Raw genomic sequence first — 17,971 nt, forward strand, 5'->3', positions numbered from 1 at the left:
GCCCTCGCTTCATGTCTTTGAATTAGCCCAATTTTTTTTTTGGTATCACTTATAGTTCAAGCCTTAGCTCTTTGTACAACGTGTTGAATACTGTCTAGTTAATTGTATTTCAGTATATAATGTAAAATAACAGTTGAAGTATTTATCTAACGATGAAATGTGAAATATTGGCTCTTTCCAAAGTGGCATCGATGCTATCTCTAAATGGTTTTTATGAGCAAGATCAATCCACCTACTTATCGCCCCTATCCTTCCAACGGTTCAGGTTTGCTTAAACCCGCGATAACCTGACTTGAGATAATTGAGAAAAATCTACCTGCTTCGTGGAACAAAATGCACAAGATAAGAAATGTAAAAAGATACAGCTCTGTAATCACAGAACTGGCTCTGTTCCAGAAGGAAATATCGCAATGTTAGATAAAAAAAAGGTGATGATTTTAAGAAAATCCACTTCTCTTATCGCACTCTTTCTACCTAAGCACTTCTCTGTACCAAACCAGGGCAGGTCCTCCTTGTCAAGGTTCCTCTCAAGAAGGAAAGGGTGGGTGGGGGAGGGTACAGAAGCTATAACTCTCCCACTCCTCCATCTCAATCCCAAACCACTCAGACCTCTGTCAGGGAGCTGTCCTCTGTCTGAGTAACTGCACAGTGATGGATGGATTGACCTGGATAGGCCGCCATTTCCCCCGCTTTATTCGGGGCCCTCCCGTCCTCTGTGTTCTCTATAAGTCTGGGTCACCGTTTGTCCGTCCGAGGTTGGAGACTGTCTGGCTTTTGCTGGAGGAGTTAATACGATGACGACTGAGATGGGGGGAAATGTGTTTTAAATGTTACATGTTAATAAAAGAATCGTAGTTGGTGTTGATTTTGCCGTTATTAATTAGCAGGCTTACAGCCGAGCACCTTTAGGTCTCATTCACACCAAATGTGTCTTTATTTGCGCCCATGCGTGTTGCCTCTTTTGGTTTGGTTTTGAAGGTGACAGCAATAGGGGTTTTTTTTTAATTCTGGAAGTAATTGAGCTTAGCTGCTCTGGCCTCTAAACCCCCTCTGAGGGAGGCACTCAGGGGTATAATGAGATGAATATTGACATGTAATACATACAGCTGTTTCTTTAAACCAGGGGGGAGATACAGCTAAAAAACATCCATCATGCTAAATGAAGTTACAGCAACTCAAATTAGATTTTTTTTTTGCTCCCCACCATCTAAATTTATCCTCTGCTCAGTCAACAGATCACCAGAGCTGTCCTGCAAAGACGCGACATGTGTGCGCTTGTATTTTGATGGGTGTGAATTTGAAAAAAATTCAACTTGTCAACCTCTGCATGTTGAGAATAATAGAAACACACTGTATGTGTGATCACACCCTCCGTGGTGCACAGGCATCAGCCTGACTGCTACAAAGGGCACAAACATGCCATCATTGATTTCCCCAGTGTGGCATGTGTGCAGCTGCTGGGATTTCAACTCCAGGCCAACCAGGCTAGCTCTGGGAGACCAGCACCACTTATGCTGTCCAATCATAAATACTACTAGGAGGAGTGGACATGAAGGCTAAACAAAGTTAAACAAAACTCCAAAGAAGTATTGTCTTATGTCACCTGTGTTTAAATTTGGTTAAGGCGCGACTGATCGAAACGATCAGAATGCGAAATTGATGCTTCAAATGAATTTGAGCTGGTCACCCCATCATAACCTCCAACATAAAGTGCAGCTCTATCTTATGCACTACCTGTTCATGAGAGCTCCTATCAGAGCATGCACGGGTTCAGTGTATCAGTGATGGGGTTTTTTTTTCTTTAGCTTCTGAACAGGAGACTGCTGAAGATGACCGAGCTAAAAAGTTTGAGCAACTGCAGTCGTGCCTGCAAGCTAGCAGATAAGCCTGAACTAAGATGGCTGTTTTTGAGATATTATTGTTAGTCACTGTACTTCATCACCTACATTGTAACCAAAATACTAAAAGTCACTGCTTCAGAGATTGTTGTGTCACGATTGTCTGTTGAATGTGGCTTTGCTAGCTGGTGTCTCATATTAACATAGCAAACTACGTATTTTACTGCTTGGACCATAAGGCATGACGATTGATTGGGGCTATAGTAGGTTGGGTCTGTCACCACAACCAATACAGGATAGTGGAAAAGGTTATGTTGAATTTTGGGGTTCCCCACTACTGGATCCCAAGGTAAATTACAGCAAACTGTATTTAAAGACTATCGTTTTTAATGCTTATGAGTCTTCAGCTTCTTCTCATAGCCCACAGGTAACATTCTCATATTCTACAGCGTACTTAAAATGACAAAGATACAATAAACACATTTTGCTTGATTCCTTGTTAGTAATGGACTTATTACTTAGGAGTTCATTGCACTGCACCCCTCAACACTCTCAGAAAAAGATGACCCTTGTTAGATTAAAATGGCGTCCTTCAGTTAATGTGACATTCCCTTTTTCTATATCCAAGAAACGTATGGAAAATGCACATCATAATCGTTTAATGGGTGTGCTATGCCTTCCATATAAAGAACAAGATTCTCTCAGGGGACCCCCCCCCCTCCTGGTAGTGTCACTTTACATGCTTTAACATAAAAGCTTAGAAGAGGAACATCTGTCTTGTTGTTCAGACCGGGAAGGTAGAATGATGAAGGAGGGGGGGGGTGGACATTGAGTTGACTCAAAGTGACAAAAGGAAATACAAAAGCCAAAGAAGAAGAAGGCAAGAGTGACGCGGACTGAAACAAAGAGTAAATGAAGACAGAAGATGGGAATGGGGGAGGTACAGTGGAGCGACCCTCTTCAGAAAAAGACAGCAGTGCCACAGGCTTCCTCATTCACTGAGCCATTATCCTGACAAGTTTAAAGATGTCATTACTCAAATCCTCTTTTTCTTAGTTGTTATTTCCATAAATTACTGACGGAGAAAAGACCGCGATTTAATCTGGAATTAGACGGGCTGCGTTGAAATGACAGTGCCCTGTAGAGCTTTTTGTGAATAGGCTTATGGTAGATAAGAAATGGTACAATTAGATTTTGGGCAGGGTAAAACACAAGGACTGTTGGGTTATTCTGCCTTCTGTCTCTCTCTCTCATTCCCACTGCTCCTTGCTAGTTTTTTCTCAGAATCTTGCTTCCTTCTTCTCTCCTTCAGACAGTCAGTCAGTACACCACCACTCTGTATGTATTCCTCTTTTTCCTGCTCATAGTTACCACTGCCTTTTTAAGGGCTAAATGATTTGATCAGCTTTAATATTGCACATGTTTTTGATTATATCTTTATTAGACTTTACTGCTAAAACATAGAATTCTACAACTAACTAAACCAAACTATGTTATTTCTGTAAACATTTATGTAGACACTGATCTCACCCCAACAATTTCATCATTCTCATGTCTCTCTAACATAATTCTCTATCACTTCCTCCATCTCTCATCTCTCCCTTTTAGCCTATTTTTCTTTTTTTTTCTCACTCATCTCCAAGCGTGCAGTGCTAGCTGTGGGCAAGGGCCTGTCCAAGAGTCTCTGTAATGACCTCAGAAACCCGGATGCCCTGCTTCGGCTGCGGCTCCGGCTAATGGATGGGAATGTAATTAACTTCCAATGCTGGCACCTGAGAGGCTGAAGCGAGCGCGTGCACAAGTCTGCGAGTGAGAGCATTCGGAAGTAACAGATTACACATAATGGGATTACAATGACTCAGGAAACACCCAGTTATCAGATTACGGATGAGAAATATGTTTTTCAGGAGAAAAAAACGTTTTGGATTGCACATGTTTCCTGAAGTAGATGAATTGAGGCAGTAAGGCAGCTAATATGGCTCTCATTAAGTAGAATTAGAAAACAGAAAAAAAAAAATTCCACAGTCCTGATTCTATAAATCAGAGCTAATAATCCACTTAGCTTTATAATCTACATTATATGTTTTACTGGCAAAGTAATCCATAAGTAACAGAACATAATCAGATTATTCTTCTGAATTCAGGCAAATCCGGTGGATTAGGTTACTGATTGCCATTTAAAACTGTGTGACACGGGTTTATTTTTTTTTTTCTTTCTCTCTAAAGTAGCCTCCCCAGTCTAGAAAGTATGAGAGTATGTGTTTGTGAAGCGAAGTGTGTACCTGCTTTACTTGCCTGTTTGCATGAGGGCATCTTGAGGGAGAGGAGAGCGGAGGAGGAAGAAGGGGAGGGGGGTGGGGGTTGCTAGGCAACGTGGGCAGTGTATCGTTGGAGGAGTCGGTAGCTGAGTGCTTATGTACTGCTGCAGGCTCTGGTCTCTTAGTGCCCCCCCAACCCCCCCCCCCCCCTTGCTTCTCCTCTTCCTGCACCACCACTACCACTACCATCATCACCGCGGCCCACTCTCCCTTCCCTTCCCCTACTCCCCCCTCTGCCTTTTGCCCTGTACAGCTCCACGGTTATCGTCGCTAGGCAACTGCCTCCGTGCTCTGCCAGCGTGCTCAGTAATTGGCCGGTGGCATGGCAGCGTGCCGTTGCCAGATCCAGCCAGCTGCACTGACTACTGCCTCCTCATGTTTCACCGCAACCCCCCACCACCACCACCACCACCCCCCCACCCCACTCCTCCTTGCTACCATTGCTAGGCAACACACTCAGGCATCCCTACCTCCTGGGAATTTCATTGGCCAGAGCCGGATGTTTCGGGGAAGTGAGGCAGTTTGTTGGGATACATTTCCACTCTGAGGACATGGCTAATTCTGAAAATTCTGAACCTTGTTGTTGATAAAAACAATGTTCAGAATGTTCAGAAATATGATTTGATCTAAAACGATCACTTCTATAACAATTTAGGTGACGCTGAAATCATTTACTTAGGTCAAAATTATGCTATAAACCATTTTTAGAGTTTTTGTTATTTCATGAGTGCGGACAGGAGGTTACTTTCTTATCGCTTTTTATTCATCTCCACATCAGTGCTGGTATCTGCTGCATCTCTGTTTCTCACCTCACTAACGTGTTTCCTGATAATAGACTACTCTGTAACATGGCTCCTCGTCGACAAGAAGTGATTCAGAGAGACTGAGAGAGATTTGCATCTTCTCCTCATTTGTTTTGGCCTGCTTTGCATTTTAGGTCAACTTTCCTATGGAACTGCAGTGCCTGTTTGGGACATTTGAACATCTGTCTTTGATTTTTCTGCCCGTATTCTTTCTATTTTTCCAACCCTTGCTATAGATAATGCCACAAAACCCTTACTATCTCTAGATAAGCACTCTTCTTAATCTTGACTGTCTTCACAAAGCAGTTGATCCATTGATTGTGTCCCCTTTGATAATCACATTCAGTGAATTAAGCCAGTGCTTGTGCCCAAATCACTCAAGCAGAGCTGGTCAGAGTGTCTGTATTCAACCATGAGCAGCAGTCCAGATGGGATGTGACTGATGCAGGTGACATCTTCGGAGCTGGACGCAGCTGGCAGGCTGTGGCTTCCTGGCCATTATGTGACTGGCCTAATTATCACCAACCCCCTCCCCTGCCGGCATATCTGCAGCCTCCTCTGCCTTAATCCACTTCTCCAACACTTCTCTCCTACTCCACTTACCTCTCTCCTGGTCTCATCTTCTCTTCTCAGCCTCTCACCCACCTTGCCTCAAATCCCCCCTCCCCCCCCCTTGCTTCTTCTCTCGCTCCACTTCTCTCGGCCCTCCACTCATCTTCTGCGTGTTCAGCAAGATTGGAGACCAGTGGGAGCTTCTCCATTCCAGTTAAACATTGCATCGCTCTCGTTTCAGTCCGAAAAAGAGGGGAAAAAGTGACACAAGGCATGGGGATCTTTATCAGTGAAATACAGCCGAAATGACGCATAACATAAAGGATTCTCTTAACTCTGCAAAGCTGCTGCTGAGTTAACGAAAAGGCACCTGATATTTCAGGTCATGGTTCACAGGCAAAATAAGAATATGATTGGTTTGTAAGTGATTAAAGTGGTGTTTGAGTGTGTTTTTCTTTTTTTTTTCATGCCCCAGGTGAGAAGCCGTACAAGTGCTCATGGGAGGGCTGCGAGTGGCGATTCGCCAGGAGCGACGAGCTGACGAGGCACTACCGCAAACACACCGGCGCCAAGCCTTTTAAGTGCAACCACTGTGACAGGTCTGTCAAAACACTCCCCCCCACCCCACCCCCCCTTTTCCTTCTGTCTGATGTGTTTTTCCTCCATTTCTCCAAGTGTATTTATTTGAAATACTCCGTTTTCTTTTTTTTTCTTGTTTTGTTTTGCTTTGCTTTTGTTCCACAGTGCAGAGTAGTAAAGAAGTGCTACACAAGATGTTCGCAACGCACCCAAAACGTGTTTTGGTACTGACCCAGTTTGAAAGCACGCTGTCAGGATTACTAATGCCTGCTCCTTTGCAACTCGCCCAACTTGCTCCGTGTCCCTGTGAGAATCCAAAGGGTGCTCACTCTGCTCGCTTTAGGCCCGGTGCTGCATATTAATCGCGAGTCTTCTCACGCAGTGATACATAGCCTTGATTTGGAGGCTGCTTTCACACTGGGACAGAGGCGGACGATGAGTGTCGAACACATTAGCGCTGTCGCCGGTAACTTTTTGGAACATTAATCTGAATTTTCCGGGTTGTAAATCAAGACTTTGTCCAGGCAGAGAGGTCATTAGTTAAGCTTACAAATGGTTTAGAGAGGTTTCCTTGATTAAAATTAGCAACCGATTTCCACGTGTTGAATGTTTAGAAGAAGAAATACAGATCACTGTGGCTGGCCCAAATTGGACAGATATACACACATAGGATCAGTTAAGCACAATCATTTTTTATAAACTAACAGTACAATAGCTGGGATGATGGTTTTACACTGTTGTCTTTCAAGAGTTATCAGCAGATCTCAAGCGCTTTATTCGTCACGTCACTCCCCATTTGCTGCTTTACAGAGCAGAAAAGGCCGCGCCAGTCTCAATCAGTTGGGTGGAGGTGCTTGGGTTTGAAGAGCCAGACTCTTGTCGTGACTGGTCTCTTTTTTTTAAAAAATTACGAATCCCGGTGAAACGTTCCAGTGCTCCACAGACAAAAAACATCAAGTACTGGACGTGCACTATTCACTGTCAAAAAGACGAGTTGGAAATCCAAACTTTAGCCCTGTTTGATTTGACACTCTTCTGTCCTCCATCTGACACCTATGGGATCTCGGAGCGGTATTCGGCTAACACGTTGCACGATGGAGACTTGTGCGAGGAGGTCATTTTAAAGGTGTTACTTCATGTCACATTTGTAACGTGTCCTCAAAAATGCACCCCTTAGTTGATCCAAAAGGTAAAAAGAATTTGGCATTTTCAGTTTTGACGTTTCGTCCTTTGCATGCAAATATATCAGGATTGAATGAATTGAATTCTTGGAGATTTCTTTGTTAGGTTATCATATAAAAACTCATTTTATTACCGATGAACATTCCTCACATTGGAAAAACTCTTTTTATTTTGACATGCGAAAAGCTTAGTGTCTTTGTAAATTTAATGTTTTAATCTGATTCTAATTGGAAAAAAATTTAATTTGACATTTTTTCAGCTCCATTATCATTTTATTCTTTGCCAAATGCAATAAAATTGTCTGTGTTTAAAATTCTTTGGATGATTTTATTTGTAATTTGTGTCAATGACAGGCAAATATACAATAAAAAAAATACAGTGCAAGATTTTATTGATATTAATTGCTGCATACACATAGTTTTGCTCAGTAAATCACAATGGATTTTTGACCTATTTAGTTATTCTTTTGTCACGAGTACAGTTTTTGTCCTTGAGTTTAGATTACATGTATCGTTGCAGCACGCCTCGAGTTTTGTTAATGTTTTATTAAGTTAGGTCATTTTGTAAAATTCCGTGCAACAGTGTTGGTTTATTCATGAAGCTTGAAACGAACAAAGATGTCATTTCAATGTCAAAAATGGTACAAACAATACGCCGTATGCGTGTTTAAAAGAAAGAATGGCACTGTGGCAAATCGGTCTCTATACAGCAAGTTACCAAATGCGTGACCTCTTGAATCATGCATATGTTCATTATGAAAGGACAAAAAGAAATCCCTCTTCACCTGGGGTACTTTGCCTTAATGTCGATAAGAGTGTGTCTTTGCCTGTGTGTGTGTGTGGGATGGAACAGCGGGCCAGGCAGATTCAACTTAATCAGGTCCCAGCTGGGCAGACTGTAAATACAGTATCCCTCCCCTTTGATTTCCCATCTCCCCCCTCTGCCAGACCCCCCTGAAGGCACATCCCTAATTCGGGCCCACCTCTGTCATGTGTCACAAGGCGCCCGGCCCCTCCAGCCCCAGCGCACAAACACACGCGGGCACCCTGCTGAGATGAAGGAAGAGGGGAAACGGGGGAGACAGAGAAGTCGGGGTGGAAGATTGAGGATGGGGGGGAGGAGGGGGAGGAGGAGACAGACCTACGGTGTGCCAGCTGGTGTCGTGCCCCCGAGTCGTGACTCATACTTTACCATCTGTCTCACCGAGCGCACACACACAAGCTGATGAATGTCTCCGGAGCTGCTCATCCATCCCCACGTGTGTGTTTGTGTGTGTTCACGTTCAGAGTGACACACACACTCACAGGTGTGACAGCAAGACAGATGACTTGTGGCTTGTCACATGTAAACTCCCCCTCTTGGCCAAACACTGACTCATCTAGACACCTCAGACAGTTGCTCCTGTCTCAGGAGAAAGAGGAATCAACAGCTGCAGACGTGTTGAAGGTTTTAGGTTTGAACTTTTTTTTTGGAGTCCAACTAATAACGTCAATTAGAATGTATATATTGAGCATTTCTTAATGGATATTTCTTAATGGCTATATGTGTGTTTGATGTCGAGAATGTAGGCAAATGTTCAGTTGGATTATGTCATTTTTCCACCAGTTAGAATTATAATGGATAGTCCTGAGATTATGAAGCACAGGAATGATAGTGATTGTTCATTTAAACAAAACCAGCTGACTTCAAACAGTGGAAATTATCTTAAATGTTTTCTTGCCTACTTATGTGATTTATTTTTTTTGTTTCTTTTGCTAAACACCAACACATTTCACCACTTTACTAAGCTTCTAACACAAATGTCCTTCTCTGATGCTTCTTGCACACTAATCACCAAAACAATGCCACTCCCGATTAACTCAAAGAAAGCACTTCATACGGTAAAGGCCGCCGCTGCGTGCCGATCTGGACGTGAATGCTGAAAAAAGTGGGCCTCGTTACACCTACGTCTGCGTGTTTGTATGAGCACGCAAGGGGGGACACACAACCCGCCAGCTGAAAGCATTTATATGTCAGTTTCTGGTGATGAGGTTGATAAAATTCTCCTCAACAAACATTTCTAAAACCCTCACTTACAAAGAATAAAAAAAAAAAAACGTTAAAAGACCAGAGCGATTTGATTTTTCCCTTCGCAGCAACACCCCGGTAATTCCACGAGGCTGAATTCAGATGAGAGGCTTTGATTCATCTACTTTAGCTGTCGGTTTACAGCACATGTTTTGCATGCTGCTTTTTTTTTTTTTTTCTTTCTCCTCCTCTCCCCCTTCACTGTTTCAACAGATCCATCTGCGGGCTCTCTAGTTATTCATGGCGCAGCTGAAGTCATTAGGAGTGCTGCTGAAAATGCTGATTATGAATTAGTTACACATATACTAATTGCGTGTGCATTAGTGGCTCAGCACCCTCTAACTAACAGCAACATTTAGCTCAATCGACAAAACAAACTTGTTCCCCTTGCACTGGTAACGAGCTAACAAGCTGTTCTCTGTTTCCTCTCTGTTTGGTTGCAGGTGTTTCTCGCGGTCGGATCACTTGGCGCTGCACATGAAAAGGCACATCTGAACAGTTTGGGAGAGGTCAGCGGGAGCGGAGGAGGAAGAGGGAAGAGGATGGAGTCAGGGTGGTGGAAGAAGGTGGAGTAACGACGGCAGAAAAGCAACATGGTTGTCAAAGAGAGACGGCAGGATAGACTTGGGGAAAAGAAAAAAAGAAAAATAAGGAAAAAAAGCAAATGCCAGATTTGGACATTCTGACTTGGATGGAGGGGGACCACACAGGGACGCTGATTTGAAGACAAACTAACCAATCCGAAGTGGCTCCGTCATTCAGCTCTCAACCATTTGGTCCATAATGCCACAGTGACAGGTCAGCGCCTCGCAAATGTCTCCCTGTGTTGTCGCATGGATGATGCAGGCGCTCCATCCCACCCTTCATATGTGTCGCAGAGGGGATGCCACATGACGAGCGGGGGAGAACGCGTGCCCTGCAGTTTGGCAGCTCTTTGTTTTTGTCATCCCTGTGGCTTTTGCAGCAGTCCCTCTGTGAAACCCTTCCAAAATGTCAGCCCCGTTCGAGCAGCAGTGCTCCGCCTGCCAGCAAGCATGCAGACGCCAAACTGGACCAGCTGTACAGTTATTTTCGTGTACTGACAGCAGAACCACTGTACGTACAGTCAAGATTTCCTCCTGTGACAGAGTACCTTGATTCGAAGAGAACGGTTCCTTTCCAACAGTAGCGAAACTCAGCAAGAAAACTCACTTTCACTCCTTCAAACTTGCCACAGCCTTTACAATACACCAAAGGGTTTATTATCTATTCAACTGGACAAATGACAATTTGACTGCCTGTCATCTGATCTAAATCCCTCTGCTTTGATAACACGAGAAGCATTTGTTTAAATAGAGTGTTAGGGTTAGGGTTGGATTACTCAAAGACTTAAAGAGGGGAATGCGGTGGACTGATGTAATGCATAGACTGATTGAGGTCATCCAGGGGACTAGCTTACTTTATGATCATCATCCACCGAGACAAACTAATCTACTCTGGGAAAGACTCCTGGAATGTCATTCGAAGCAGAGTGTCTTGAGAAATGCGAGGCGGCTCCTACGAGTGTTTTCTCCTTTTAAAACGATTTTGCCTCTCGAGAGTTGTTGCCAGTGAAATGGTTGCACAATTGACTCTTTGCAAAGTTTTTTTTGTAACAAAAGAAAAAAAAAAAGACAAAAAAGAAAAAAAAACGACAAAAGAAAAACAAAACGAGACACAGTGGGACTCGCCAAACTCTGGGTTTCACGTGCCACATGAGCGTGGACAGCCACACGCACAAGTCGAAGCAGCTAGCTGACTGTGATAGCACACCGAACACAAATGGGATCACTATGTATTTAATGGCTATATTGTTTTTAAGAAGATCCTCCTATTTGTTTGAAAAAGACCACTTAAAAGACACCTTGTGACGAACCCGCTGAAAATGGATGCAGCTAAGCAAAGTGAATCACCCAAAAACAAACCAGAAAACAAAAAAAGAAGAGGGGAGTATGCCTGAAATGATCTCTTCGGCCTTTTGAGAGTGATTGGCACCTCATTCGCTGCTGTTCTGAGGACGTCCCGCCCACAGTATGCACTCACGCAGGATTCTTCCAACTAACAGCTCCCTGTCTTCATTTCAGAAAAAAGAAAAAAAAAAAGAAAAAGCAGCATTCAACAGCTCTTCGAATCCGGCCCTATGCACATCCGTGAACATTCCTGCTGACTTCCTGATCAGCGTGTGTGTCTGAATGCAGATTTTCACCCTGATGGAAGAACTCATTGGAAGGCACATTTAATCAATCGGGTCTTGTCAGAGAAAATCAATGTGAATGTAACTGTTTGCAAGCCTGGACATGTTGACAGACCCATAAAAACACTCAAATGGTGGGTAGGATCATACCAGACACCGTTGGTCTTTCTCTTTTTTCACTTTCGAACCGACCGATCAGACTTGGAATAACTGGATTAATTGGACTTGACATTTTGCTGGTTTTCTTGGACCAACGTGAGTGCAAATGTCCAGTGGGTGGCTGATATGGTTTAGGGGATGATGGATCTGCTCGGTCAGCAGTGATAACTGCCCCATCAGCCCGTGTAACTGCAGCAGAGTGAAACCCACATGCACAAAGAGACACATACATTCACTCCACGAGAAATGGAATTAGCATTTATCCTGTGTGACCTGACTTGTCAGATAGAACAAAGACGAATAAAACCCACTTCTTAGAAACAATGTCTTAAAGCCGCAGATACGTGTTGGATGAGTATACAAGTGTACATGAGTCAAATAGGCAGCTTGGACAGAAATAGATTGTCAAGATTCCGAAAGATTTTTTTGGGAGCATATACAACAAGGTGTTTTTAATTATTTTCAATCCATACTTTGAGGCAAAATGAGGTACAAAGCAGTCCAGCTCAATCCTATCCGTTCACGATCTATCGGCTACTCCAGAAGTTGATCTTGCACGAAGTCCTGTTTCACATCAACAGCGCACTCATTCTTTTTCAGTGTGGAAACAGATTACTTCTTCACCGAACCACTGAGTTGCCAGAGTAAAAAGCCTCTTTGTGAGCTCATCAGGCTTCAAGCAAATCCACATTTGGAGTAGGTCACAAGACTTTTTTCTGGAAAACCCAGAGTTAGAGGCTTTCACATGTATCTCACTGAACGATTTATTTGAAAGCTAGTCAGATTGGGACCCCTCAGAGATCAACGGAGAGATGCCAAATTTTACAGCTGAATACTAATATCTTGTAAGCACTCATTACCAAGTTGTAAAACAAAACTTTTTGTCTTGCTGAGGTAAAGTTGGTAGCCTTCTTCCACAACGTCTGGACGTGATGCGTATGATCCGTCCTCTTTCTGAGAAAGTTCAAATACAAACTCTCACTATTTCAGGGGTCACCTTGCTATGGCACTGACATTTAGAAATAGTGAACATGTGATCGTCAGCATCACTCTTGAATCCAACCCATACGGTTACGAAAAAAGCTAAAGTTTTATGAATGAATCGGTATGGAAAAGTTTCATACCGAGTCCAAACATCCATCATTTCAGCAACCAGTTGCAATAAAGCCCTGATCTGAAGCATCTGACCAATTAATTTTCAAAAGAGACTGATGATTCGAAGACATCACAATCTTTTTCTAACCCTTGGTTAGGTCTTAATCCTAACTTGGTTTGGAATAGGATCCCACTGATGAGGATGAGGAACCAGTTTGATTAGGATTAGGAACAATTCCTAATCCTAAACATTGTGATTTGGGAAATTCGGCCCATCCTACCAAAGTCGGTCAGGTATAAGGGGATCTCCTGAACCAAACCAACTTGGTTTGGATTTGGAAGGATCACCCTTTGGTGTAAAACACAGCTTTCGTATGAATGAGAAATGTTGAAACTATTCACATCTGTGGCTTCCAGAACCATAAAACGGCAACATTACACTGGCGGCTGAGCTGATTGAAAATGCGGGGCCTCGATTCTCGAGTCGGTGGGGGACGAACACAGTAAAAATCGTTTTTTTTTTCACTGCTGGTTTATTTTCAAGGAGACCCAACAATTCACACAAGATGTAGGAGCATGGATAGAGGACGTCAAAACAGAGCAAACATTTGAGATTTGGTTGACAGACAGGTTTGCTGATCTGTTTTTTTTTTTGTTTGTTTTTGTTTGTTTGATCTTTTTTTTTTAATGCTTAGCCTGATACTCAAAGTGAAAGATGAAGAAATGAAGAATAGCAGTTTAACCTGTGGGTGAAAACTGCGTCAGCGATGGCAGCTCTATGTGTGTGTTTCAGTATTTCCATGGGACACTCTTCCTGTAAAATTCATCTGTTGCGAATGTGTGGGAACAGCTGAGGATATCGGACCGAAGAATAATTATGACGTTTTCTCATGTTCCTTTACACTCCAAGGAGCGATGTGACGGAAACATCCCAACGACAAGACAGTTTAGAATTTAGTCCTAGACTCCTCTTGTGAGCTGACGTAAACAAATTGTTCTCTTCATGTGTGCACCAGGAGCTCAGAATTCGGATTTCAGATGTGAATGTGTTTTCTGGAAAGGTTGTTTCATGTCGTCTCCGAGGATGCGGTTCAGTTCTGTGTCATCTTAATGAATGATTGTCAATTCTGCTGTGCCTGTGTGTTCTTTGTCGGTTTGTATTTGCACTCTGAAATTTTTTGGAAAGAAAAAAAAACGCTAATAATCACTGGCATATCTAATGTTTTCTGCCCGCTTGTACACTCCACGCCGCACAACAACCCCTGGTGATGACACGCTGATCACAAAGTCTGTATAGTAGCTGTTTTTAGGCACAGATTATACATACTCAAGCATACATGCTTCATGGATTCAAATACACTGCAGACACACCTACACAAACTACATCCATGCAGACTCTCCGTTAACACGCAAATGCATTCAGGCACATGCAGACAAATTCATGCACATACACAAACACGTCGTACTCACAACTAGACACAAACGTGTAATTCTCCTTGTGTGCTTTTTTTTTTTTTACTGTTTTTCATGCCTCCTTGCAAGAGTCAGAGACTGCAGCTCTTGCTCTCAGCTGAGGACGGGCGGTGGGGGTGGGGGGTGGGTGGGTGGGGGGGGGGGGGACGACACGCATTACTATGTGTGACACCACCTCTGTTTCCACTAGGTCTGAATTTTAAATCAAACGCACCCCCCTTTTTCTACCAGCATTCTCTCATCGCTCCCCTCTCCTGTTCTTCTCTCCTTCCCTTCCCCCTTTTTCCTTCCATTTTCTCAGATATGATCCCTTTCAACTCCTCTCTTCTGTCCGACCCCTCCCTCCCCAGCCCCCCCCACCACCTCTGCCTCTGTCTTCCCTCCTCACCCCCCTTATACACCTTTTTCCTCTGTTGTCTTTCTCCTTTTCTTTCTCTGTACAAAGTGTTTCAAATTTATCATTTGTATATTATGATGTATGGGTACGATAATGTTCTTTATTATGGAAAAATGAGAAAGATTTATTTTTGTTACTGGTTTGTTTCATAATTCCTTTTTTAAATTGGTATTGTAATATCTCTATGCAAGGAACTGTTCGGTGAATCGTTTTTATTTAAGAATGTAATTATGTGTAATAAATGGTAGAAGCAGTTTGGCATGGAGTATTCATGCTTCTTGGCTGGTATGTTAATGGTGGTTTCTTCCTGTAACAATATGCACCTAATCATCCATCATCACACTGAATATTTTCTGATTTCTTATCAAGTCTCAATCACAGAGCCATTCAGTTTGTTAACAATGAGCGTCCAGCGTACATTTTGGATTCTCTTCTCGTTTACCGTCCGGAGCACCTATACAGACTTGCTGCTGTTTGAAAGACAAATATGCTAACCAACAAGGTAAAAGAGGGTAGGAGCATTTAATTTACCCCCTCCTGTTTCTGCTATTTGCAGCAAACCACCCCTGGATGGAGAAAAAGGCCTCTGTTTTATCGTTCCTTTTGATCAAATGAAGGAAATAGGCCAGAATACCTTCACTTTGCCTGAATGCACACGTTCGTTGACTGCCTCTGAGGGAGCTACAGCATGTTAATTACATCTGTTACCAACCAAGGTGATGACTTATCCACTATTCCTGCCTTTTGACCATGACTAGCTGATAAAAGGGTAATCGAATAACTAATGGCTAATTAGAGAGTAATTACTCCCTGGTAAATGGCCCTATGCAGTGTATTAATTCTCCTTGGGTCTGGCAGTGAGAAACTCCCATAAGGTTTTTTGTTTCATTTAATGCACCCTAATTGAAATGGGCACCCTCATCAAGAAGCTTACATGTATCTGTCGAACTTAATGTTCTTTTATCTGTAATTACAGACAGACTGCATATTATCTACCTAGCTCCTACTACGTCAAACGCAGAGGCACATTATGAAATTAGAAACGATGGAGTCATTTTTCAGGAAAGGTCGCACGTCCCATGAGCGCATTTCAAGCATCATTTTCATGCCATATGATGGAAAACGAGGTGCTGTGTGAGTTCACAGCAGAGCTAAATGGTCTTAATGTGTTCTGGCAGAGGATGGACCACGTTCACATCAGTGCACATTAAAGGTTAACGCACACATTCGCAGTCACACCATCCTCCACTGAGTCCAAAATTATGGTCGTAAGAGGCAACGGGCCAAAAGTTCCAATGCAAATTTTTTTTGTTTTTTTTTACCAAAGCTAAATTTGTTTCATGCTAACATTTTCTAATTAGCATCAAACACAAAGAACAGCTGAGCTTGATGGAAATGTCAGAATTAAACGAGTATGAAGTATTTCAATTTTTATCTGCTAATGAAGCTTTTTGGCATCTAGTTAGCATGGTGCAAATAGCAAATAGCAAATTGTGGTTATAATTGTGTTCACATGGAACTTTGGGATTAGTTCAGTAAGGGGGATTCTTTCCCCTCATGTCTGCTTTTTTTTTCTCAGGCATTTGGTCTTTGCCTCTGCTGCTCTTTGTCATTTCCATTTTCCCATGACATCAAGCTTTCCTCATTTCTAATTATGACACCACTACACAGGGTCGGCGGCCTTTTTGTCACCTACTCTTTTAGCTAAGCAGGTTGTTTCCCATCCTTTTACGGCTTGCTTTAGTTCTCTCATTCTCAGTCCAGACTGTCTCCCGTGCACCTCGACAACTTTCCATCTCCAACTCTTCCTGATGCTCCAAAAAGAGCCTTAAAAGTCTGCTGCCTTTACCTATCTTCCATCATGTCACGCTCCGCCATGACGCTCCATCTGAGTCGAACTGCCAAACATTTGCACCCTATTTTTTGTACATTTCAGTTGATTCAGTCAATCCTAATTGAAATATTTCACGATAAAGTCGATAAACCCTGTTTGCACTGACAGTGAAAATGGATAATGCTGAAGCTTAATACAATATGCAATATTTTAAACCTTGATTTAGAAGGAAGAAAACATCATCTGATAATATAGCAGTGCGGCATTCTTATCAGAGAGCACAATCCCTCGGTGAGTGTTGTAAAGCTGCTGTGTGGTGGCAACTGATCCAACCGCAAGTTCTTGCCATGCATTGCAAAGCATCCAAACTTTACTGTATTCAAATTATGCTAGCTGGCTAAAATGCTTAACAGAAGGGTTGAGATAAGACCAGGATACTCATTGCAATTTTTAGAGAAAGAAGCATTTACGAGCTGCTGAAGAGCTCCAGTTTACATTCAATCAATGTGTTTTGGACTCAGATGTCACTGCCGTAGTGGGACGTCATGCCTGAGTCTGAGCGAGGTCAGCACATTAGGACCTAATCTGGTGAAATTGGGGAAATCCCAAATATTATTTTGGTCAATGTATCCCTGTAGGTTAACTAAGTCAGAATTACTAAACTAAATTAGACAAACACCCACATGCTGTTTTCTTAAAGCAATTGACGGTGAATTCTGCAGAATTAATGCAGGTACGCTTTGGAAAGAGGTGGATCAGTTATCCGGATAATTACACCAGGGATCTCAAACAGAATAATCTGAATGATAGGACAGAAAAGTTGATAAACACAGCTTCTGAATGCTCTGATACATTCACTCAATCTCCCTGCCACCTTTGTGTTTTTTTTACATCTGCATCAGGCGATAACATCTTTGTAAATCTAGTAGGACAACAAGATTGCATAGCATTCTAATTATGTTGGCATCTATGTGTACACACTATTCACTCCATGCATAGCTGACAGCAATGTCCTTTACACGCACAATAGGGTTCTTAGTTAGTCTTATCCTTATATGTTCGAACGATAACTTAAAAATCCTTTTTCAGATATGAATAAAATAGTCAAAGTATCAAAATGACCAAGCTAAATGCAACATTTAATGATAAAATAAGCCAAGAGAATGTTTTTTTGAGCACAGTTTGCCATTGTTCAGTATCCTGCAGACTTAAGAGCTTGGCCTTGAATAGTCTAGTGTCTCAGCTCTGCTTTTCATCCACCAAACACCTGAGCGCATTTCAGAACCTTTGTTTCATTTATAATGATTCAGCTGGAGCTCCCGCCACTGAAAGAAGGTATAAATGGTGAATTGGAGCTTCTGTAATAAAAGAAAAGGTGATTCTTGAGGCAAAGGCAGTGATTCACCTAACGAACTGAACATAAAGCCCTTTTTCCATGTGTTGGTAACAGGAGATTTCACCG

General features: G+C 42.6%; 1 protein-coding gene across 1 annotated transcript in view; it reads left to right on the forward strand.

Moving 5' to 3' along the window:
- LOC140292382 (Krueppel-like factor 7) overlaps positions 1-14,386 on the forward strand; it is a 41,739-nt gene extending 27,353 nt beyond the window's left edge. The window contains exons 3-4 of the mRNA XM_072379486.1: positions 5,987-6,110; positions 9,783-14,386. Of these exons, the coding sequence (XP_072235587.1) occupies positions 5,987-6,110; positions 9,783-9,834 (176 nt within the window). The 3' untranslated portion in view covers positions 9,835-14,386. The remainder of the gene's footprint in view (positions 1-5,986; positions 6,111-9,782) is intronic.
- Positions 14,387-17,971: the final 3,585 nt, after the last annotated feature.

The sequence above is a fragment of the Leuresthes tenuis genome, unplaced genomic scaffold (assembly GCF_036924035.1).
Source record: "Leuresthes tenuis unplaced genomic scaffold, fLeuTen1.0.hap1 SCAF_1, whole genome shotgun sequence".
Taxonomy (NCBI): domain Eukaryota; kingdom Metazoa; phylum Chordata; class Actinopteri; order Atheriniformes; family Atherinopsidae; genus Leuresthes; species Leuresthes tenuis.